Source organism: Myotis myotis, unplaced genomic scaffold (genome assembly GCF_014108235.1).
Source record: "Myotis myotis isolate mMyoMyo1 unplaced genomic scaffold, mMyoMyo1.p scaffold_m19_p_14, whole genome shotgun sequence".
Taxonomy (NCBI): Eukaryota; Metazoa; Chordata; class Mammalia; order Chiroptera; family Vespertilionidae; genus Myotis; species Myotis myotis.
The window spans coordinates 30,627,276-30,652,144 of NW_023416318.1; the positions used below are offsets into that span (position 1 = coordinate 30,627,276).

Genomic DNA, 24,869 nt, shown 5'->3' on the forward strand with positions numbered 1-24,869 from the left:
CTTATTGGTTTTATTTGGTGATTTATCCAGCTTTGAATTTTGTTTCTGATAATAGTGTATTTGGGGGAGACATCTGATTCCTGCTATAATATGACATATGCAGTCCTAAAAATCTCTGCACTATGCAAACTTGGGCAATAAAAAAACTCATAAAGAAAGGTGGGAACTTAATAAAAATGGTAGGGACAGTTTTAGACATGTTAGACCTGTTAAGAAATGCCCAATTATTGTAATAAATGTGGCACTTTTCCTTGGGAAAAACCTTGAAATTTGCTTTTGCAAGTAGGTGTGGCAATGGTTGCCTCTTGTAAGTCATTATAACTTTGACCCAGCAATCCACTTCTAGGATATTATCATAGACTAGTGGCCCAGTGCACGAAATTCGTGTATGGGGGAGGGGGGTGGGGAGGGTCCCTCAGCCCAGCCTGCACCCTCTCCAATCTGGGACCCCTCGAAGGAGGTCCTACTGCTGGTTTACAGGGATCGGGCCTAAACCGGCAGTCAGACATCCCTCTCACAATCCGGGACTGCTGGCTCCTAACTGCTCACCTTCCTGCCTTCCTGATTGCCCCTAACCACTCTGCCTGCTGGCATGCTCATCCCCAACTGCCCCCCGCTGCCGGCCTGCTCGCCCCCAAATGCCCCCCCGCCAGCCTGATCACCCCACCCCCAACTGCCCCCCTCGATGGCCTGCTTGCCCCCAACTGCCCCCCTGCTGGCCTGCTCACTCCAAACTGCCCCCCCCCCCCGCAGTCCTGATCACCCCCAACTGACCCCCACTGGCGGCCTGCTTGCCCCCAACTGACCCCCCTGCTGGTCTGCTCACCCCCAACTGTGCCCCCAGCCCCCGCCAGCCTGATCACCCCCAACAGCCCCTCCCCCACCAGCCTGATCACCCACAACTGCCATCCCATCCTGGCCTGATCACCCACAACTACCCTCCCCTCTTGGCCTCTAATTGCCTCTACCTCGGCCCCGCCACCATGGCTTTGTCCAGAAGAATGTCCAGAAGGTCTCCTGGAAGGTCTCCCAGTCTAATTAGCATATTACCCTTTTATTAATATAGAGGCCTGGTGCACGGGTGGGGGCCGGCTGGTTTGCCCTGAAGGGTGTCCTGGATCAGGGTGGGGGTTGCCTTGGGGTGTGGGACGGCCTGGGCGAGGGGCCTGTGGTGGTTTGCAGGCTAGCCATGCCTCCATGGGGTGAGGGTCCCCACTGGAGGGGTGTGGCCAGCCTGGGTGAGGGGCTGAGGGCCATTTTCAGGCTGGCCATACCCCCTTCAGGGTGGGGGGTCCCGCTGGTGTGCCTGGCCAGCCTGAGTAAGGGGCTGAGGGCTGTTTTCAGGCCGGCCACGCCCCCCCAGCGACCCAGGCCCCCAGCCACTCCTTCAGCAGTGTCCAGGGCAGGTGGGAAGCTTGGCTTCCTCCATCGCCAGGGGCAACCCAAGCCTCCTGCTTGCTCCAGCTCCATGGCCACTGCCATCTTTGTTGGGTTAATTTGCATACTCACCCTGATTGGCTGGTGGGCATAGCAGAGTGATGACCAATTTGCATGTTTCTCTTTTATTAGTGTAGATATATTGACATACCTATAAAATATTGACTATAGATTATTCCTTGCAGCTTTGAAAAAGATAGTCTAAATGTTCTTTAATAAGATGGATCACATTTAATTTAATCTACACCATGGAATACTATGCAGTTGTTAAAAAACAATCAAGTCTTTATTTATTAAAATGCTGTTAAGTGGAAAAGAGCAAGGTGAAGAAATGTGTATAAGATGCTACCATTTATGTAAAAAGTTGCAGGATAGAATAAATATGCCTTATGCCTTTGGAAGAATACACAGAAAACTAATATAGCATCCATTGACTGGGGAGGGGATCTGAGAAGCTAGAAGACAAGATAAGGAGACTTTCCACTAACTACCCTTTGGTATCTTTTGAATTTGAACTATATTCATGTACTACATGGTCAAAATGAAAATTTTAAATGAGTAGGATTTTGCCAATAATTAACTTACTTTTCAGTAATTGAGAAAGTTAGATCTGTAGCCAGAATCTGTTAGATTTCTCTGATGCCACCTAACTTTCAGTAGACTACAAAAATATCCTTCTAAAATTTCTAACATACAACCAGATAACAGTTCAGTTGCTAGAAAACTATGACTAAAAATAATCAATATGTAATATAAAACATTTTCGTTAATATCACACAGGGCATGGCATGAAATAGTAATATGCAAAAATACTTTAATAATTTCTAAAGCATTTTCATATATGTTATATCATTTAATTCTCACAGTAGTTTAGTGAGATACTCCTATTTCACCATTTTCTAGATGAAGGTATTAGAAAGCTAAGTGATTCACCAAAGTCCAATAGCCAGAAAGAGGTAGAGATAGGACTTGAATCCACATCATCTGATGGTGTAGAAATTTTTAGAAGACTCCACTAGTTGAGGGTCAGAAAACGAATTCCTATCTTGTCTTCACTACTGGCCCCTGATGTTAGACAAGCTATTTAACTTTACAGATCCTCATATATAATATTATTAGAATAATATGAATTTGTACTTTCCAGGATTATTGTCAGAACTGATGAAACGAGTGAAATCAAATAGTAAGTGCTCAAAAAATGTTTATCCGGTGGATTAACAAATGTCAGGGAGCATTTTTGTAACTCAAACTTCCAGTTTGTTTGTCTTAGTAGCTCTTCCTGGTCTAGGTAACAGACCCAGGAGTGCAACCATGAAGAAGGAGGAACTGTTTTTCAGTTCATTGGATGTAAAATTAATTTGAACTTTTTTGTAAGAGGGGAACTTAATTCTTCCTGTCTCCATCACACATCACTAGTTCACCTTTCTCCTAGCACTTTCATCACACTTCAAGAATTTAGAATAAAAAGCATGTCAAATTTTGAATGACTTAGGAAATAATTAACTCAATAGGTTAACTTGTTTAATGTTAGAGTTGGCCTTAAATGTTCACTGTTAGGCAAAAATCTTTTTAAAATTCAAAGATCTGACTCTTCTGCAGTGAAAATATGAAATACCCACAAAAAAACAATTACTTTTGTGTTATTTTGAAATTGTTCCATTATACAGTTCACATTATTTATGTTATGTCAGAACTTTAATTTCAGAGAATTCTATTGTTATTTAAAGAGATTACAGAAAACATGAATATGTTTTTTCCTACCCAATAATTATTTACAGAAATTTAAGTTCAGATTTGAAGTTCTTACGTTGTAGTTTAATTAATAAAAGTATTTAAACTACCTTAAAGTACTGATTAAAGATTTTAGAGCTTAAAATATTTTTATTATTCATCCTGTGTTTTAGTGTATAAAACATCGTGGAGTTTTTGTTTTGTTTGTGTAAAGCTGGCCCTTTTAGTATTATTGAAATATGATCATTTAGATGTTCAGTATGAACAAGCCAATTTTGAATTGGGTTTGACATCTCACTCAGTATTTTATACTGCTTTTAAGTGAAATAAGTATTGCATCCTAATTTTCTTAATGTACTTATTTGCATGTTTAAATTAAGTAGATAATATCAGTTGAAGACTGACAAACACAAAAGTTTTCATTGTGTTGGAATTATATCCCAAGAGTAAAGGACCTTGGGATATTATCAAGATTTAATACATATTAAATAACACTATTCTAACAAGACTTTCCCTTAAAGTAAATACAAAGTTATTCCAGATTTTTTAAAAAAATGTTGTTTTAAAGAGACCTTTAATGCCGTAACCGGTTTGGCTCAGTGGATAGAGCGTCGGCCTGCGGACTGAAGGGTCCCAGGTTCGATTCCGGTCAAGGGCATGTACCTTGGTTGCAGGCACATCCCCAGTAGGAGATGTGCAGGAGGCAGCTGATCGATGTTTCTCTCTCATCGATGTTTCTAACTCTCCATCTCTCTCCCTTCCTCTCTGTAAAAAATCAATAAAAATACATTAAAAAAAAAAAAAGAGACCTTTAATGAAGGTAGAAAAGTAATTTGGTTTCTTAAAAAGTTCTACCAACTTTTTGGTGTGCATAGGTGTACTGAATGAATGTACTCAATTTGTACTACTTTAATTCAGTTTGTTGCCTTTGTGTTATAGTTATTATGGGTTTTTTTCATTTGTAGACTTTCTTCTAAAGGAAAATAATAATCCCACTATCTTAAACCTGTATTTGTCCTTGGAGTTTGCTTTTTGACTTATTAGTTTGTTTATGTTGTTAGGTAAATGTTTAAGTGAGAATCTGATCACTTTTGGTGAAGTGAAAAAATTGAATTTCTGCATAGGTGCCTGAATCTGTAGTTATCTTGCCAAGGTAAAGACAGTTAGCAGGACCTATTTGTAGACCAAAACAACAAGCCTTTTTCTCTCACCTTTGTACTGGAGTGGATTTTATGTTGGAAAAACCACTGTGGGCATTAAGAGTGAAAAGGTCTGAATGATGAAAAATATATACACATTAAAAAATAGGCAATTTCACCTTAATGTGGGCATAGAAATTTAGTGGCAAAGAGGGATTGGTTTTAATATTCATTCAGTGGCTAAGGGGAAAGTTTACATAGAATTCTATAAAATATATTTAGCCACTAGGAGGAGTTGTGTGGTGTCTCTTTTTAAAATGAAGAGTGAACAGTTAAAAAGATCAACTCCATCTAAACAAGCACTGTTTTTGATGACAGTCTGTCCAGCCACAGTGTTTAATGTGAACTACCTCAGGTACCTGATACAGTATTTGGCATTCAAAATATTCTATTTACTTCAATTAATATTTGGCATAATGAATTTCAGTGGAGTCAGTGTGGCCAGTTACTTGGGGCTCATTGACATGAAAATTGATCTGTAATATTGCTCATTATTTACTGAACAGTGAGCCATTTATATTAATTCTCAGCCTTATTGACTATGTGTATACGTTCCTTAATTATGAAAAAATTAGCCAATAACCATAGAATTCAGATGACTTTATTATGGAAACTTGTAAAATAAGAATAAACCAATGTTAATATTGCTATAAATTAGTTAATAGGAAGGAGTTTATTTTTTATTTATTTTTATCTTGTTTATTACAAGAAACACATATAAAATTTTAAATAATGGAAATATATAGAAAGTTAAAGATCTTGGTAATCCTATCAAAGAAGCAGCTATTAGTAACATTTTACATATTCTAATTTTGTCTATGCATATAACATATGTAATTTGAAAACAAAAATGGCTACACTATCACTGCTCTTATCACTTGCTTTTTTCATTTATTAGAAATGTCTTTCATTATATGTGTTTATAAACTACATCTTCTTGCATAGTATTCTTAGTATATCTTACCCTATAAGCAATGGAAAACTTCAGCTTATTTTGATATGAACAATAAGGAAACTGATTATGTCACATAGCAGGTGGTGTGGTTCTAGATAGATAGTCAAGGTGTGGCTGTGCTTCTCACTGACACTCCTGGTTCTCATCCTTGGGCTAGTAGTGAGATGATAGCAGCTCTCATCCTTGAGTTTTCCTAAACTAATCATTGGGAAGGGGAATGGGATCGCCATTATTTAATTATTTTAATCATCAGAGATGAGATGTATGTTGGGCAGTTAATCATTATTACAAGTATTCCATACAGTTTCTGTAACTAGTTTGCTGTTGAGATTATTATCACATTTTATTTTTATTTCTATTTTTTTTGAGGATCAAACCTGCAACCGGGGCATATGCCCCTGACCAGAATTGAACCTGGAACCCTTCAGTCCACAGGCCAACACTATCCACTGAGCCCAACTGGCTAGGGCTATAACATTTTTTAAAAAATAAATCTTTATTGTTCAGATTATTACAGTTGTTCCTCTTTGCTCCCCCATAGCTCCCCTCCACCTGGTCCCCCCTCCTCCCCCCACCCCTCCGCACTGTCCTCATCCATAGGTGTATGATTTTTGGCCAGACTCTTCCTGCACCTCCCACAATCCCTTTCCCCGGAGAATTGTCAGTCCACTCCCTTTCTATGCCCCTGATTCCTTTCTATTCACCAGTTTATTCTGTTCATCAGATTTTTTATTCACTTGATTTTTAGATTCACTTGTTGATAGATATGTATTTGTTGTCACTTTGTTGTTCATAATTTTTATCTTTACCTTTTTCTTCTTCCTCTTCTTAAAGAATACCCTTCAACATTTCATATAATACTGGTTTGGCGGTGATGAACTCCTTTAGCTTTTTATCTGTGAAGCTCTTTATCTGATCTTCAATTCTAAATGATAGCTTTGCTGAGTAGAGTAATCTTAGTTGTAGGTTCTTGCTATTCATCACTTTGAATATTTCTTGCCACTCCCTTCTGGCCTGCATAGTTTCTGTTGAGAAATCAGCTAACAGTCATATAGGTACTCCCTTGTAGGTAACTAACTGTTTTTCTCTTGCTGCTTTTAATATTCTCCCTCTGTCGCCGAAGCCGGTTTGGCTCAGTGGATAGAGCGTCGGCCTGCAGACTGAAGGGTCCCAGGTTCGATTCCGGTCAAGGGCATGTACCTGGGTTGTGGGCATATCCCCAGTGGGAGATGTGCAGGAGGCAGCTGATCGATGTTTCTCTCTCATCGATGTTTCTAATTCTCTATCTCTCTCCCTTCCTCTCTGTGGAAAAATCAATAAAATATATTTTAAAAAAAAATATATTCTCCCTTTGTCTTTTGCCCTTGGCATTTTAATTATGATGTGTCTTGGTGTGGTCCTGTTTGGATTCCTTTTGTTTGGGGTTCTCTGCGCTTCCTGGACTTGTAAGTCTATTTCTTTCACCAGGTAGGGGAAGTTTTCTGTCATTATTTCTTCAAATAGGTTTTCATTATCTTGCTCTCTCTCTTCTTCTGGCACACCTGTAATTCGAATGTTGGTACGCTTGAAGTTGTCTCAGAGGCTCCTTGCACTATCTTCATATTTTTGTATTCTTTTTGCTTTTTGCTTTTCTGGTTGGTTGTTTTTTTGCTTCTTCGTATTTCAAATCTTTGACTTGATTCTTGGGATCCTCTAGTCTGCTGTTGGATCTCTGTATATTCCTTATTTCAGTCAGTGTATGCTTAATTTCTAATTGGTCCTTTTTCATATCCTTGAGGGTCTCACTATATTTCTTGGAGGTTTCTAGAAGATTATTGAGTAGCCTTATAAACCATGGTTTTGAACTCTATATCCAGTATTTTGCTTTCCTCCATTTCTTTCATTTGTGACCTGTTTCTTTGTCTCTGCATTTTGGCTGCTTCCCTGTGTTGATAGAATGGCTTTGTGTGCTAGGTGTCCTATAGGGCCCAGTGGCTCAGTCTCCCTAATTACCTGAGGTGGACACTCTTGGTGCACCCCTTTGTGGGCTTTGTGCACAGTCTTGTTGTAGTTAAGCCTTGATTGCTGTTGGTAACACTGATAGGAATTGACCTCCAGGTCAATTGGCTGTGAGGACCAGTTGTGTCTACAATGGGAGAACTTCTGTGCTGAAGACACTCTTATGGGGCAGGACTTGCTTCAGTGGGGCTTTGGCGCTCACTGAGTCTGCCCCCTGAGTGTGTCTCTTATGGATGTGAAGAGTTGTTATCTGGATGGTCTCACTCTGACCACTGGGTAGACTGGCTCTTGGATCTCCAAGGGGGTGCAAAGACACCAATGCCTGATGCCACCCAGCAGGAGCTACAGAGAGATCTGTAGATTCTTCCTCATTGTTTGGGGTTTGGAGGTGCCCAGATGAGGCGCAGCTGTGAAGTAATGCAGGCTGCTGACGAGCCTTAGGCCTTTTGGAAGAACTGGGTTTCTCTGACCCAACTGCAGTTTGATAGGTTTTTAGGCAGAGAAAGGCCAGGCCATTAGTATGCAAAAGCCTCTGCACACAGCTTGAGTGGGGTTGTAAATTGGGTGGGACGTGGTCTCAGGGAGTCACGGGGCGGTGCAAATAGCAATGGTTACCTGCCATCAGCCCTCCCCCGATAGGTCCCTGGGTCTCTCTGTCCCTCAGCCTCGTGTAGGAACAGTGAACGCTGCAAGCACCTCTGCCAGAAAACTGCCCTCACGTTCCGGCCCAATGCCAGACAGTACAGTTTCTTTCCATATGATTCTGGGCCCCCAGATTCTCACCCAGAACTGGATTTCAGAGCAGTCGAGAGCTTGTATCTCCCTCCCGGTTGAAAAAAACAACAGCGTACCCAGCTGCCAGACCCTTTTGCACGCGCCTCCGTACCTCCACACCTCTCCACCTCCTATTGGACTCAATGCGCTTTTCTCTTTCCTTCTAGTTGTAGAATTTACACTCAGCCAGCCTTCCCGTGGTTCTGGATGCTATTCGTTTTGTCTTTTAGTTGTAGTTTTAATGTGGTTGTACGCGGCAGCAAGTTCAGGTATTTACTTATGCTGCCATCTTGGTTGTCCACCATTATCACATTTTTATGATTATAAATGATACTGTTATGAACATCTTTGTACTATTTAATTTTGAATACTTGTGCAAGGGTTTCTGTAGACTAAATTTCTGGACTAGAATTCCTCGATCAAAAGAACTTGATAGAGTCCGACTGGCATAGCTCAGTGGTTGAGCATCGATCTATGAACCGGGAGGTCACGGTTCGATTCCTGGTCAGGGCACATGCCTGGTTGCGGGCTGGATTCCCTGTGTGGGGCATGTAGGAGGTGGCCAATCGATGATTCCCTCTCATCATTGCTGTTTCTATCTCCCCCTTTCCCTTCCTGTCTCTGAAATAAATAAAAATATTTTTTTTAAAAAGAAGAAATTGATAGACACTGCCAAATTAAAGTTCTGATTTGAAGAATAGGTATATACCTATTTATCCCATATAATAAAAGCCTAATATGCTAAGTGTTTGGTTGTCTGGTCGTCCGTTCAACCAGTCAAAGCATAATATGCTAATGATAGGCTAATGCCAGTCAACCGTTCATTATAATGTGCACTGACCACTAGGGAGCAGATAGTCGACCATTCGCTATGATTTGCACTGACCACCAGGAGGCAGATGCTCTGACCAGTAGGTTAGCTTGCTGCTGGGGATCAGGACTGAGTGAGAAGGACCGGACATGCCCTGGAGTCCTCCTGCAGTTCTTCCCTGGCTGGACAACCTCCTGATTCCCTCCCCAGCCCCGGTTGTGCACCGGTGGGGGCGGGGGTCCCTTGGCCTGGCCTGTGCTCTCTCGCAATCCTGGACCCCTCGGGTAATGTTGTAGAGCCGGTTTCTGCCTGATCCTGCAGGCCAGGCCAAGGGACCTCACTGGTGCACGAATTCGTGCACTGGGCCTCTAGAGTGTGTGTGTGTGTGTGTGTGTGTGTGTGTGTGTGTGTATGTATATATACAAGTATGGGCATTTTCTAGATGAAGGTATTGGAGAGTATACACATACATACTTAGACACACATAAGAGTAACTGAATCGCCGTTAAGACTGTTTACTTTTCTTTTTAACCCTCACCCAAGGATATGCTTATTGAGTTTAGATTGGGGAAGGGAAGGAGACGGAGAGAGAGAAATATCGATTCGTTGCCTCCCATATGCACCCTGACTAGGGATTAAACCTGCAACCTAGGTATGTGCCCTGACAGGGAATTGAACCCACGACCTTTTGGTGTATGAGATGATGCTCCAACCAACTGAGCCACTGGCCAGGGCAGGGCTATTTACTTTATCAATCTACTGGGCCTGCTGCATAGTGGGCTCTGCCAAGGGAGCAGACTGTGCTCCAGTAGCTCCATTGGGTTTCTAATGGGATGTATAAGCCCCAGTCAAAAAATTTCATAAATTTGACTATGGAATCATCATTTATTAAATTTCAGCTGAATATTACTGATTAAACTGTAGATAGCATGTCCCTGCCTCCATTCTCTCCTCCATGTTACAGAAAACTGGTTAGAAAATAACATAACATCCTTAGAATTGCAGCTTCCAGACAGGAAAAATTGGTACCAGTTAAGATGGGATAACAGCTTCAAAGATAACTCGCTCATTGTATCTGAGCAAATAGATGGTGTGGTAGCCTGCCCATGTGAACTGTGAGCAAGATGAAAAAAATGGCATGGCAACCCTAAAAACACACTATAGAAAAAGAAGAAAAAGGCATGCAGAAGACAAAGAATCCAGCTTAGAAGAAAATACTACACACAAAGCAAAAACAAACAAACAAAAATACATAGTTTACCATAGAAAAATGTTCTTAAGGATATGAATTTAATTAAATAAGAGCTCAAAGATGAGATAACGAAACAAAATGAGGTGGAGATTCCAAATTAATGAAATAAATTGAGAATCCAAACCACACTATTACAAATCATAAGTTAGAAACATAGACAAATTAGAAAATCAAGTTCCAGCCATGGAGAAAAGATTTGAGCTAATCAAAATAAATGAGAGGTGGAGAGAGGGTTTGGAAGAACAAAGCAGTTCAAGAAGAAATAATAAATATAGGGAACAGACAAAGGAAATAAACTTAAGATGAGTTAGTGCACCTAAAATGTAAAACAAAAAATAACTCAAAGAAAAGGTAGAAATAGTTTTCCCAAATGAAGGAATTACTCAGTTTATATATTAAGAGGCTCACTATATCCTATATAATAAAAGCCTAATTTACTAAGTGTCTGGTCATCTTGTTGGCCCTTCCAACTAATCAAAGTGTAATATGCTAATGATATGCTAAGGCTGCTCAACCACTTGCTATGGTGTGCACTGACCACCGGGGGCAGACGCTCAACGCAGGAGCTACCCCCGGTGGTCAGTGTGCTCCTACAGGGGGAGCACTGCTCAGCCAGAAGCCAGGCTCATGGCTGGTAAGCGCAGCGGCCTCCGCCTCCGCGGCAGCACTAAGGGTGTCCCATGGAGCGGGCCCAAGCTCTGCTAGTTGGACATCCCCTGAGGGCTCCCGGACTGCAAGAGGGCGCAGACCGGGCTGAAGGACCCCCTCCCCCCTAGTGCACTAATTTCGTGCATGGGGCCTCTACTAAAGAAAATAATTGAATGAATTGGGGTTACAGGATAGAATATATTTATTCATTAATATATTTATAAAAGATTAATATAAGCAATAGGAGTTATACAGTGGGATCTGGGCCAAAAAAACCAAATCTTTAAGTAAAAGAAAATTTCAAGACCTGAGATTGTGGATTAAGAAGGCCCATGTAGCCCTAGCCGGTATGGCTCAATGGATAGAGCGTCGGCCTGCGGACTGAAGGGTCCCAGGTTCGATTCCAGTTAAGGGCACATGCTCGGGTTGTGGGCTTGATCCCCAGTAGGGGGCGTGCAGGAGGCAGCCGATCAGTGATTCTCTCTCATCATTGATGTTTCTCTCTCCCTCTCCCTTCCTCTCTGAAATCAATAAAAAAATATTTTTTAAATAAAGGCCCATGTATTTCCAGCATAATGTATGAGAAGACAGCCACTTCAAGACACATTATTGTGAAATTTTAGATAACCAGTAATAGATGATTCTAAGGGGTTCCAGAGGGGGGCGGTGAGGAAAACATGTTCCCCAGAGAAGTCTAGGAGCCAGAATGACTCTGAACCTCTCAGGTGGGAATCAAAACAATGGAGCAATGCCTTCAAAATCCTGAAGCAAATGATTTCCAAAATTATAGTCATCATTTTAAAACATCTCTAAAATCTATTTTCCATGTACCCTTTCTCAGGAATCTATTGGAGATACTTAAAAAAAAAAAAAAAAGGAAAATAGGAGGAGGAAGTCTTGGAATCTAGAAAACAGGAGACTCAAAATCACCGAGAAGCAAAGGGAATTTACAAGGTGATGGTGTAGCAGTTGCTTCTGGGGAAAGGAACCAGTAGTGATAAGGGCAGGAGGAAGACTTAGATTTCACTGCAAATGCACTCTCATTTTGTCCGACTTATACTGTGTGCATGTGTTAGCTTTTCAACTGAAAAATGCTTTCTTCTTGCCTATTGTTAATAGTTCATGGTAAATATATGTCAATTTGAGGTGCCTATTTTAAATGAACAGAGTATGTTTGCATAGTGTTAATTTGTGCTTCTGTTTGTTAGATTCTGCAGCAGCTAAGATATATACCACCAATAATTTACATGCTTGTGTTTTACAGAGTTACGTCCGTTTGGGAGAATAGTCTCCAGATCACCACAATTTCTAGTTTTCTAGGAACATGGCTTGGAGCCTTTCCTATTCCACTCGATTGGGAAAGGCCATGGCAGGTTGGTTTTAGCTACTTAAAGCTACAAGATAAATGTTTTTACAATCATAAAACTGATGACGCTAACATAGATTTTATTTATTTATTTATTTATGTAAATTGTTTTGTTTAATGAAGTAGCAATGACGGTTCTATCTTTCAGGACGGTTTTGCTTTTTTTCTACATATATAGGTGAATAAACAAGCTTAGTTTAAAAAAAAAAAAAAGCTAGAAGTTGCAGGAATTCCCTATTTTTAACCTTGATATTCATTGCCTTTGTGGCCTTAGAGTCATACTTTTGTTAATGTGATTGATGGCCAAATTATGTTGATCTTGAAATATTTTTTAAAAGCATGTAGCAAAGTAGGTTTTTAAAAGGGGTACATGATATAGATGGAAGCTCATTAACATCAGGTTTTCGACTTCCTATCCCAATAGGATTTGGCTAAATAAGTTAGGTAAAGCACTATGAGATAAGTGTTCTTTTTATCCCCACTTTACAGATGAAGAAACTGGTACCAAGAAGATACGTAATATTTTAAAGTTCACTGGGCTAGTAATGCATATATCATTATTTAATTTTTAATGGCTTAGTAGTATGCCGTTATAGAGTTATTCTAAAATTTATTTAACAAACTCACTATTGGTCTTTTAGGTATTGTCAATATTTTACTATTATAAACAGTGTTATCATAAACATCTTTGACTCTGTATCTTCACAGATTTTCCCAATTATATCCTTAAGATAATTTTCCCTAAATGGAATTGTGCTTTTAAAAATATATTTTTCTTTTTCCAACATGAAGAAAGTTTTTTTCTGATTACAGAGACTGTATATACACTGTATTTAGAAAACTTAAGCAATATTAATAGTTACAAAGAAAGTAAAAATTACTCAATGTCCAGCCACTTAGATGCCTTTAAACTTTGGACTTTAATACTACTATCTCCAAAATGGAATTAAACCAGATAATCAAATCTCTTCTGAGCATACTTATTTCTTAAAAAGCAAAATTGATTGAGATTGTCTTTAAAACAATTTAAAGTTATTTTAAAAATATTTGTACTTATTCCCATCAGATACCAGATAAATGAAGCATTGTTATATTTTAAAATCCTTTTTGTTTTCTCTGGTCTTATTAGGTTAAAAATTTAATATTTGGGAAACATATATTTATTTTCCAGTCACAGATGCCACAGATAATTTTTTCATAAATTGAAGCTAGGGATCATAAGGATTATAACTAAGTGAATTACTACAAATAATGCTAGAGTGAGGGATGAAATTAAAATTATGGATTTAATTGTTGAAGAGTAGCCTGTTTTTAGGTTACTTGGTATTTCTGTTATCAAAGGTATTAAGCAGTGTTTTGGTAGACCAAAATAAAATATTAATTTATATGAATATGCCACATTCCAAACATGGATAAAAAACTATAATACTTAACTGACTTAAAACGGTTTTGTTTATTTTTTTTTTTTAATCCTCACCCAAGGATATTTTTCCATTGATTTTTAGACAGAGTGGAAGAGAGAGGGATAGAGAGAAACATCAATGTGAGAGAAACACAAGGATTGGTTGCCTCCTGCACACACCCTGAACAGGGCCTGGGCTGGGGAGGAGCCTGCCACGGAGGTACGTGCCCTTGACTGGAACTGAACCTGGGACCCCTCGGTCTGCAGGCCGACACTCTATCCACTGAGCCAAACCGTCCAGGGCCAGAACATGGTTTTGGATTTAAAAGGTGGGTTCATTGTAAGGCAGTCCTGTTGACAATGGTCTGCTCGCAGGACTTTCAATGTGAGAGCGAATAGTGCTTTCCAAATTAACTCATTTGCATGATCTTAGCAAGAACCATTTAGCATTACTTTGACAAAAAGTTCCAGACTGGAGACTACACATCTCACCACAGACAGCTGTTCCCAGGTATGCACTGTTAGGCATAGGAGAGTGGTAGAGTATACACGGATCAGTGCAGATTTACAACTAAAGAAATATGTCCACATGGGTAGATCATCTGCATGTACTCCTATATCAGACAATAGCATTTGCTTTAGGAACATCTGGAAAAACATCACAATCAAATTCAGAGGAAAATATGGTCATTTAAAACCAGTAGAAGTGTTAGCAGGCTTTGAAAGATGAATTGTCATGCAAATGCAAATTTGTGATAAGCACAATAAATACATTAAAAAATAGCTTGCGAGGAATTAATTATAACTGGCTGCCTGGGTTTAACCTTCCTTTTTTATCTGAAAGAGCCAGTAATCCTAATGGTTGTTGCTTTATTCTAAGTGTTCTAGGTCCTCTGATCTGCAGATAGGGTGGTTTCCCCATGATATCTGTGATGACATATATCTCTCCAAAAATTATATATTGCAACACATATTTTTAAAAATTTATTTAAAAATATTCTGAATGAAATAATCTTAGTTTGTACCTTAACAGCTTGGTTTATAGTAGAGGCTCAATAAATAGTTATGAATGAATGGAGTCATTCATATGAGACTTAAGAATGACAGATGTCTCCTAGTGGTTGGTGTAGAACCAATTTCTGTACTTACACTTCTTAAACTTATAAAAATGACAACTAGGAGCAGGAATCCCCCCCCCTTTTTAAGGGGAGGGTGCACCTATAATAATCTATAATAATAAAAGGATAACATGCTAATTAGACTGGATATCAAGGACGTCATTTCGTACGTCCTGGATGAAGCCGAGGCCAGAGGGAAGCCCAGGTCCCGGGCGCCTGTGGGCAGCCGGAGGGAAGCCAGCCCAGGTCCTGGGTGCCAGAGGGAAGCCAGTGCCAGCAGCTGGGGGAAGGAAGGCCTACTCTTGCACGAATTTTGTGCATCGGGCCTCTAGTATAGTAATACAGTGAATGAAGTGTGTATTCTCTTGTAAACTTCATACTCTCCAGACATTTCATGTAAAGAATAGCATGTATTAAAAATTACAGCATTGCGAAGGCAAGGGAATAGTTCCTACAGCAGGGTATTAACATTGCTCATGAACAAATTTATTTATTCTAAACTGCTGGTTCTAATTATTACCTAGCAGTGTCAGTTACCTAAGAAATACTTATATTATTTATCACATAAGTTTAATTTTTTCAAGTTAGGACATGTGATATACAAAATTATACCAATGCATTGTACTTTACAACTTTCGTGACAGTTTTAAAATACTATTTTATTAAGTACAATAGCTCCATGCTTTAAGTACAAGAGGTGCTGTTATTCCTGCATTGCACATTGAGAAACTGAGGCTCAGGTGTTCAGTGACCTGACCGGAGTTATACGGACAGGAAGTGGCTGACTTGGCACTGCAGACTCAGATCTTTCTCAGCCCACTGTCCCATGCTCCTTCCCAGAAAAGCAAACTAAAACTCCCAAGTAAAATATGAAGTATTTTTTAAAGTAGCCTAATAATTATTTCAAAACTTTCTGTTGAGTATGTATAACTAGTTTCAACAAAAATCATAATTATATAATCATAATTACCTAATAAATACCTGATCATCACTTTAGGAAATCTGCAGCTTATACCCTGCCAGTCAGTGACATATCAAACTAGCTGTTCCATAGAGTATCAGAAAGTGTGGGTATCACTTTAATGACATTACAAGGTTAAACATCTATTTGTACTTAATATATACTAAATGGACCTATATAATATTGTGCATTTTATAATTAAGTAAAATGTATTAAAATTGTTGACTCTCAAATCACAGAACAACAAACGCCGTCTACAGCACTGAAAATAATCCTTAAAGTGAGGAAACCAAAAATGTAAAGGGTCGTCATATTTCTTTGGCTACTAGAACAGTTAGTAAAAATACTTGTTAGAGCGATGGGGTTCTTAACCAGGAGTCCATAGATGGGCTTCAGAGGCCTGTGAACCCCTGAATTATAGGCACTTTGTATATATATATGATATATCTGGATAGTGTTTGACAAGGAAGCATGAATTCTGTTAGGTGTCATTTTTAAAATTTATTTTTAAAGTACTTAAAATTTGGGCAGGACCTTGTTTTTTAAATAGGAGCAGCTTTAGAAATCTCAGCTGTAAAGATTTGGGGAATGATGACTTTCTGTATTGTAAAAACTTATACAGGATGGGGCAAAAGTAGGTTTACAGTTGTGAGTTCATGAAAGTTTATTATGTTATTTATTCATTATTGTATTATTTTCCATACAAACAACTGTAAACCTACTTTTTCCCCATGCTGTATGTACCCATTAGGAATATGAACTAAAAGATTATCATCAAGTATAGCTCACATGTATTAGTCACTTTGTACTGTGTGACAGGTACTGTTATAGGTGTGGTTGTAAATTCCGCATAGTGCATTCTCTCATATAGTCATTACAGCAACCCCAGGAGGTGAGTTTTGTGATGATCCTCATTTTGCAGATGAGAAACCATGGCACATAACGATTAGGTGACTTACCCAGAGTCACTTATTTAACAAGTGGCAGAGTTGAGACTCATTCAGTCTAATACAAAAACCAGTGTTCTTAATCCCTATTCTGTACTACTCAGAGCATGCTTTGAAAAATATCGAATAAGCCTGGTGGTGTGGCTCAGTTCATTGGGGTGTCATCCTGTACACTGAAATGGTTGTGGGTTCGATTTCCAGGCAGGGCACATACCCAGGTTGCAGGTTCAATCCCTGGTCAGGGCGAGTACGGGAGGCAACTGATCAATGTCTCTCTCATATGTTTCTCTCTCTCCCCCTTCCTCTCTCTAAAAGAAAAAAATCAATTAAAAAAATCAAACACTACATAGATATATTAGCACATTTCGCTTTCCTAAAATGAGCAGAGTTCTACAGCAATGCCTGATCAGAGAGAGCAATGTGGTCTTCAGGTGGGAATAAGTTTGTGTAATTTTGAAGTGCCTTTCAACCAGAAATATATCAGTTTGTTTAACAGAGAAAACACAAAATTATAACTGTGTTCTTTATTAATAATTTTTTATCTTATAAGGATGAAATTGTTTTATTTCTGAGAAATTTCCAGATGCCATGTACCCAGAACCTATACTATTAGGCCATTGTTAAAGCTGATTATTTTAAGAGAACACTGACCTTTTCTAAGTGGTGAAAAATATGAATTATTTGGTATAAATGATAATAGTACACTAAGTAAAATACTTTCTTCACATGATGTAACTGTTCATTTTTAAAAAAATTTTTTTGCTTGTTTTTCCTTTATTTTTATTTTTTTCCATCACCATTTATCCCCCTTATACCCTTTCCCACCTCTATCCACCCCACTCCCTCCCCTGCAATGTTAATTTTAATAATTTTACCTACGTACATTATATTATCTTTGTTATGCAACAGGGTTGTTATTTTTTTCTCTATTTTATGATTTAAAATTTTTTTAAACTTATAAAAATTGGATAAAAAGATGACGGTCATTTTGGTGGCAAAGACTTGTGAATGACTTCCTTTACATGGATGTCTTTGAGTTTTCAATTTTCCTTAAACAAAACAAGATAATTATACATAGCCATCTCAGATTACTACAATTTGGAGAAATATTTGTAGCAATGCAGTGAATCGTCTGTTCAGTAGATGATACCATGTGTTGTTTTTGGTCCTTTTAGGCATGAAGAATGTTAAATAGAAACATCTTTATATGTGCGACAAGCAAGTAGTTTTAAATACAAACTTCAAGATCTAGTTATGAAATACATGATTAAGATAGGATTATTTGACAGGTTAATAGGAATTCTGTTGCCATAGTATAGGTTTAAATTTTTAAAACAATTGTAAAAATGTTAATAAGAAATTGCTCGAGAAAAAACATTATTAGTGGGCAACCTCTCCCAACTCCCTTCAACTACTCCGTTTGCCATTCCCTATCTTGGTCTACAAAAATCAGAGAAGTTACCCTTGTATAAAGAAATTCTCTTTAAAAAGTGACCATGTTACAATTAAGGATCACTCAAGAAAGTCTGATCCATCAGTAGGAAACAATCTCATAGCCAGTCCAATATTTTAATTTGCTGAAGGCATGGATTTCTTGAGACATTTAATAAATGTTCAAGAAGCTTTACTTCCTCATTAGACAAAACTTTTTAAACGATATTTATTTCATTTCTGGCATTCCACCGGAGGTGATGTACACCAACTGCTTAAAGATTGTGTGTGTGAATGTCTGTATGTGTTTAGAAACAAAGAGCCACACTGAAATTACAAAGTGATTAAAATAGAATTTAGTAACCCAAATTGGAATTTGGCTGGAATTCCCAAGGGGTTATATTTCTCCCTATTCTTGGACAGCATGCTTTTTAACAAAGTGCAGATGCTTACACTTGGCCAATGATGAATAGACTCACAGCATGAGAAACAGAGGAAAGAGTATTATCCCAAATGTTTACACAGGGTGTTAAATTAAACTGCTAAGGTAAGAAGTTCAATGCTTTACATATTTAGTAAACTATGCATGTTATTTTATTTGCAACCCCATGTGTTAAGATGGGACACTGTTAAATTAACAATCACTTAAAAAGCAACAACCAACAAACCAGTATTTAATTTGGTACTTAAAATTAATAATTAAAAATCAAATGGAAGCAATGTCTAAAGTAACTAAGATAATTCACAATAAAAACCATCATTCAGGCTCTGCTTATGGAAATATGATAATTTGAAATCGGCTAACCTAAAATGTACCCTTAGAAATAGAATGAGGGTTAAGTTAGCAAAGTGTTAAATAAGATTTCAGGGAGCCACAAAAATTACTTATAAGAACTTCAGAACTGATTATATATAAAAAATATTAACTAAGTTTAAGTTCATTCATAGGTGACCTTATTTGAAGCGGTGTGTTTGCACTCACTAGTAAAATTCAAGTCACTAAGGTATTTTTGAAGTATTTTATTTCCCAGATATTTCATTTCTTTGAATTAGTTGTTCAGTGACTAGTCTGAATTTCTATGAAGACCTAATGAAGATGTGTTTCTGGAAAGAAGGCAATTTTCTACAATCTGAAAACAAATGACTAGAAAACAAATCTTTGGTTTTTAGGAAAAGTGGCAGGGAGGATTTTGCAAAAAGAAATACTCAAGAACCAAAGCAATGGAAAGGCTCTTAGTAAGCAATGGGAAACTCCAAACCCCACCAAGGTCAATAGAGTACCTAAGGCACCTCAGGTCTGGATGATACAATCATCTTTGCTTAAAGTTCTAATAATCTATGCACAGGATTGTTCCATCTTAAGAATGTGAAGCTGAAAATAAAAATAATGTGAAGCTGAAAAGGTAATGGCCAACCGTTGTTAATTGTGAAGAAGAGAATCATAAGAGTTGATAAAAGTGATTGACATTGGAGACCACCTGTTCTACGTCCGTATTTATAGATGAGGAAACTGAGGCCCGTTCATGAAACAGGTGATGACAGAACTGTGTTTCCAGGTTCCTAAGTCTGTTTCTCTTAGGGCAGGACAAATTCTAGATTTTAACTTTCATTGGCTAGTAAAACAAAACCAAGTGTGAGGAGTTCAGGGATGTGAGTTTGAGAAAAAGTAAATTCCTATCAAATCCCCAAAGACAGGTTGGAAATGCATAATACCTTACTGTCTTAATTCCTTTATACCATGTGTTGGACAACTTAGCTAATATACTAATTGATTTATACAATTCCTTTCAGCTCTATCTAAAACCAGCAAACCAAAAGTAAATGAGAACATTACATGAGATTCCTTTTAAGCATACATAAGGCCATGGTACTTAATATGAACTACCGCTTCATGGGAGAAAGAAGACATCCACTGTCCAGTTCTGAGAGAAAGCTCCTGACTAGTTACCCAGTAGACTCTCTACTCTTCAGTGTGGAAGATGATGCTTATGTTTTTAAATCTCTACAAAGCTCACAGACAAGCCAGTGCATCCTAGATTTGTGACTGATATGAGTATTTAAGGCTGTCATTTTCAAGTATAAAAGTTTAATGTTCCATTAACCAATCTATGCAGTAGACATAGCTATAAGCTCAAGTCATGGAAATTAACAGGAGCCTACCAAAGACAAAATCATAATTTTGGCAACAGCAAATTTAAATGTAGAAAAGGGTGGGTGGGTGGGGCCGGGGGGGGGTGGGGTGGAGAATGCATGGATGAGATTATGCCTTTCTGAACCGCATTGGTTTGTTCACACTGAAACTGTCTAACTCTGTTGTCTGTTGCATGGTATGTGGAATAAGGCAGATCCACAGCAGAAACTTAAATAGGTAACAGATGGTAATAAAACGGTTCACCTCTAACACAGTTCTATAGCCTGTTCCCCCAGAGAAAGGTTAGAAGTGGTTCAAGTATGCCAAATAAGCTTCACAGATAACATGAAGTTTTTAAAAACAGGGCCTTCACCTAGGGACCAACATGCACTGTTTGTAGATGGAATAAATGAACATTATTTACTTCTGGCTTGGTGTAATATTGTGAAATGTAATGTGGCTGGAACAGAATGGGTGTCTGGAAGCTGGTATTTTGTTTAACTTACACTCTGGGCGTTTGACTTAAGTTGTAGTTCTGTAACTTCTACTAGGGTTCCAATATCTATCTGAAAGGTAACATCAGTTTTATAATGGAAGCAATTGCTTTGTTATAAATTGCATGTAACATGCTTATAATTCTAGGTCATTTCACCTTAACACAATTTAAAGTTTCGTATGGTTTGGTCATCATACACACTTCTCATTTCATTTGATATACAAGCCAATTTGGAAATTCACAAACAAAATTACCAACTTCAGAGAGCTAAATTGAGTCCAAGATTATGGCAAAGTCTGACCCAAAATTTTAATTTGTAAGTTTAGCATGTGTCTCATGCAGTTTGGGAGCATCAAACTAAATCTACAGTCGCCAGAAGCCTTGTTACAGTTGAATGCACATTAACTAAAACGTGTACATTTTTTAGTGTTCGTGATAAATGCAGTTATGACCTTATTACACTTTTGGCATTCTTTAAGAAAGCACATTAAGCTTTAATATAGAAATATTTAGGTTACACTTAACTTGTGCTCAAGTAATAATAAAACATTTGTTCTCTTTGATCTCATACATTCTCTCCTCAGGTGTGGCCCATCTCCTGCACGCTCGGAGCAACCTTTGGCTATGTGGCTGGCCTCATTATTTCACCGCTCTGGATATACTGGAACAGAAAGCAGCTTACATACAAGAACAATTAAGTGGAACAAAGGAAGATTTTTTTTGTGTGCAGATTCCATAAAGACTGTGCAGAAATGTATATGGTCTAAGCCAGGCAGTCCCATTTACAGCACTGTTTTTTATGTAGTTACATGATGTGATTGTAGCTTTTTAAACTATGAAACCCCTGAGAGATTGTACCTTCTAGTTGAAATAAAGTATTTATAATAGATTGTGGCTTCAGATGCTGTTTGCTGCTTCTTGGACCTTTTAGAAACATTCTTAATGAACTTTATAGAATTCTGAGGACAGGGTTGTTTCTCATTCAAGTTTTAAACTGCTTCAGTATTTATAAGAGGTCTGGGTAGAGCTGTAGCATTTCATATGCTTTCTTAGAGAGAAATGGACAGTTTCGTTGGCCACTGAAGATGTTTTCACGTAATCAAACAACAGTTTATACATCTTGATCCTATTCTTTTTTTTACTGTATGTTTCTTTGGAGTTAAAATGGCTATGATAGCCTCATCAAAAACAGTCTTCAATCCCTTCTGGGTTAAAGCTGAACATTCCACATAGCAGCACGCTCCTATCTGGGAGGGAGAAAAAGAACAAACACAAATACATAAAATCTTTTTCCACAACTGGTATGACACAGACACCATTATAAGGAACATTAAAAATATACTATAGTAGCTATGCAAAAAGAATGAAATCAAAATACTCAGAGATAGCTAACTGTTAAGTTACTAGTACTGTATATATCCTTCCAGACATTTTGGGAATAATTCATCAAACATTTACTGAGTACCTACCCTATGCCAAGCACTGCTTTAGGTGCTGGGGATACTGTCAGTGAACTAAACAATTGAGCCAGGTCCCTGCTGTGTGATGCTTACATTTGCTTAAGTTCTGGGGGAATATTTAGGTTACACTTAAATAGGGATGGTGGCACATGCTCTAGAGAAAAAGATAGCAGAGTGAGGAAGATGGGGAGAGCAGAGGGCGGTGGTGGTGGTCGGAAAGCTCTACAAGGTGACATTTGAGCAGTGAGGGATAACTAGAGGAAGCATATCTAGGCAGATGGAGCCCAGGTGCAAAGGCCCTGATGGAGGAGCTTGCTTGGAGCGATCCAGGAACGCTAAAGAAGCCACAGTGGCAGGAGCGAGTGAGTGCGGGTCAGGGCAGGGTGGTGGATGGCAAGAGATGAGGTCAGTGAGGTGGCCTTGAGGCCACTCTAAAGACCTTGGCTTCTACATTGGGGGAAACCATTCATTCATTGAAAATGTAATGAGCACTTTTATTTGCCAAATGAGAGAATATAGTAAAGAATAAAAAAGTCTCTACTGGTGAAGCTTCCATTTTAGAGGGAGAAGACCATGAACTAATAAATACAGAGTAGAATGTCATAGGGTATTATGTGTTCTGCAGAAAAATGGAGAAGCGAGATAGGTAAGGAGTAGGGATGAAATCAAGGCAAGGTCTCATTGACAAAGTGAGCAGAGATCTGAAAGGAGAAAGAATAAAAAATGTTCCAGAGGGAAGAACATTCCAGGCAGAGGGAGCAGCAAAATTCCAAACCTGAGGCAGAAGGGAACAGCAAGGAGCTCACGTGCCTGAGTATGCAGAGAGGTACCAGGGGCCACAGTGAGGACTCTGGCCTTGACTTCATGAGCTGGGAGCCCCTGGTGGATCCTGAGCAGAGCAGTGATCTGATGGGGCTTATATTTAAGACTCGCTCGGGATATTGTGTTGAGCACAGGTTAACACAGGACACAGAGAGAAATGGAAAGGTGAGTTAGAAACGCACAGTAATCAGGCTAGATATGGAGGGGCCCGAACCTGACTGATAGAAGAGGCAGAGCATTTGGATTCTAGATATATTATGAAGGTAGAGCATTATGTAAGAACAACAAGGTCAAGTGTGAGTTCAAGGATTTTGACCTGAGTAACTGGGAGGACAGGCTTGGAGGGTAAAATTAGGAATTGTTTTGGACATGTTAATTTTGAGATGCTTAGCCATCAAGATGGACTTGTAGGGTGAATGGCTGGATAAGCAAGTCTAGAGTTTAGGGAAGAGTTTCAGGCTGGAGATAGCAATTTGGGGGTCTTCAATAGAAGATTGTTCAAACTACAAGACTGATAGAAGCTCACCTAAGCCTGGAGAATGAATGTGGGTATAGAAGAAAAAATGTCCAAGAAGTTGAATGCTGATCCCTGGGCCCTCCATCATTCTGAGACAGGGAGATAAAGGGATAGAGGAAAGGCCGACAAGCGGGGAGAAAAACCAAAGAGAGAGCATTCGAGGAAGCCAAGTGAAAGTATTTCATGAAGGAATCCACTGTGCCAAATCCTGAGAGGCCTAAAAATGGGATCATATTGTTTTGCAACCACTTTTTTTTTCTTAAAATACATAATAAATTTGAACATCTCAATGGATATATTAGTATAAATTTTTAATAGATGCGGGTTTTTTTTTTTGCCTTTATAAACAATGCAGCAACTTTGTAGCCATCTCTTTAAGAACATCCAAATAATTTTCTTAGGATAAATTCCAACATATGGAATTGCTTGAACAAGAGTGTGCATGACTTTAAGGCTTTTGCATATCATCAAGACTGTTTTTACTCAATGACCAACAGTACAATAGAGTGCTCATTTCCTTGCACCCATGGAAGAGGGGTTATTGTAATTCATTTCTCAATTTTTAGGCCAACTTTATAGGTGAAAATTGAACTTACATTTGACTACTAAGGAGTTTTAACATATTTTCTATCTTCAATGGCAATTTGCATTTTTTGGTGAATTTTCTATTGATGTTCTTAGCTCGATTTTCTATTGGGCATATAATTCTTTGTCTGATTAATTCATATGCAAGGGGTTCCTGTGTACTAAGCATATTAATTTATTTTTCTGCCATACGTGTCAAGTTTGTTATATGACTTTTAATTTTATTCCTGGCATTTGATGTATTACATTTTTATGTAGTTAAATCATCAATATTTTCATTTATGACTTTGTGTCATTTAGAAATTCCTTCTCTCCCCAAGATTACAAAATGAATATATGAAATTCTAAAGTGATTTGTTAGTGAAGCTATTTATCTTTTGCTGTAGGAAAAGTTGTCCTCCCAAAACTTTTCCTGCTTTCTTTTGCCTCCTGATAGTACATTTTAAAGGAGCTTATTAGAATCTGTTTCCACCAAAGTCCTATTAAAGTCACATCGAAAAAATAGAATCCAATAATGTTTGGGCCCAATAGAGAAAAAAGTAAGCCTAGCTTTGGGATGAGGAAAAATACAAGTTAAAAGATATTATGTGCATCAGAGTTAGATCTTTTTTAGAATGCTACTATTTCACATCTTTCATAAAAAGATTGGAAGAAAACTCAACTCATTTATTTCAAACCTAGCCATCATTTTTGTTTTTACCTGCAGATTTAATCTGTCGCCCAATGCCACTCCACTACCTACTCCATGAGTGTTAACTGATGACAGAGCCTGATCTGGCGCAGTACCAATATTTAAGTGATTAAGAAGGGCTGAAAGATCAGCACCTT

At 38.4% G+C, this 24,869-nt stretch overlaps 2 protein-coding genes across 4 annotated transcripts in view; one reads left to right on the top strand and one right to left on the bottom strand.

Annotated features, from left to right (window-relative positions):
* PIGF (phosphatidylinositol glycan anchor biosynthesis class F) overlaps positions 1-21,546 on the top strand; it is an 81,034-nt gene extending 59,488 nt beyond the window's left edge. For 2 of the 3 annotated variants that reach the window (XM_036334674.1, XM_036334676.1), the window contains one exon: positions 21,242-21,546. In XM_036334674.1, the coding sequence (XP_036190567.1) occupies positions 21,242-21,470 (229 nt within the window). In that variant the 3' untranslated portion in view covers positions 21,471-21,546. Of the gene's footprint in view, positions 1-12,069; positions 12,179-21,241 lie in introns of all 3 variants that reach the window. The other variant, XM_036334675.1, reaches the window with a different exon arrangement.
* Positions 18,602-24,869, bottom strand: part of RHOQ (ras homolog family member Q) — a 32,629-nt gene continuing 26,361 nt past the window's right edge. Inside the window, exon 5 of the mRNA XM_036334677.1 lies at positions 18,602-21,904. Within this exon, the coding sequence (XP_036190570.1) occupies positions 21,749-21,904 (156 nt within the window). The 3' untranslated portion in view covers positions 18,602-21,748. The remainder of the gene's footprint in view (positions 21,905-24,869) is intronic.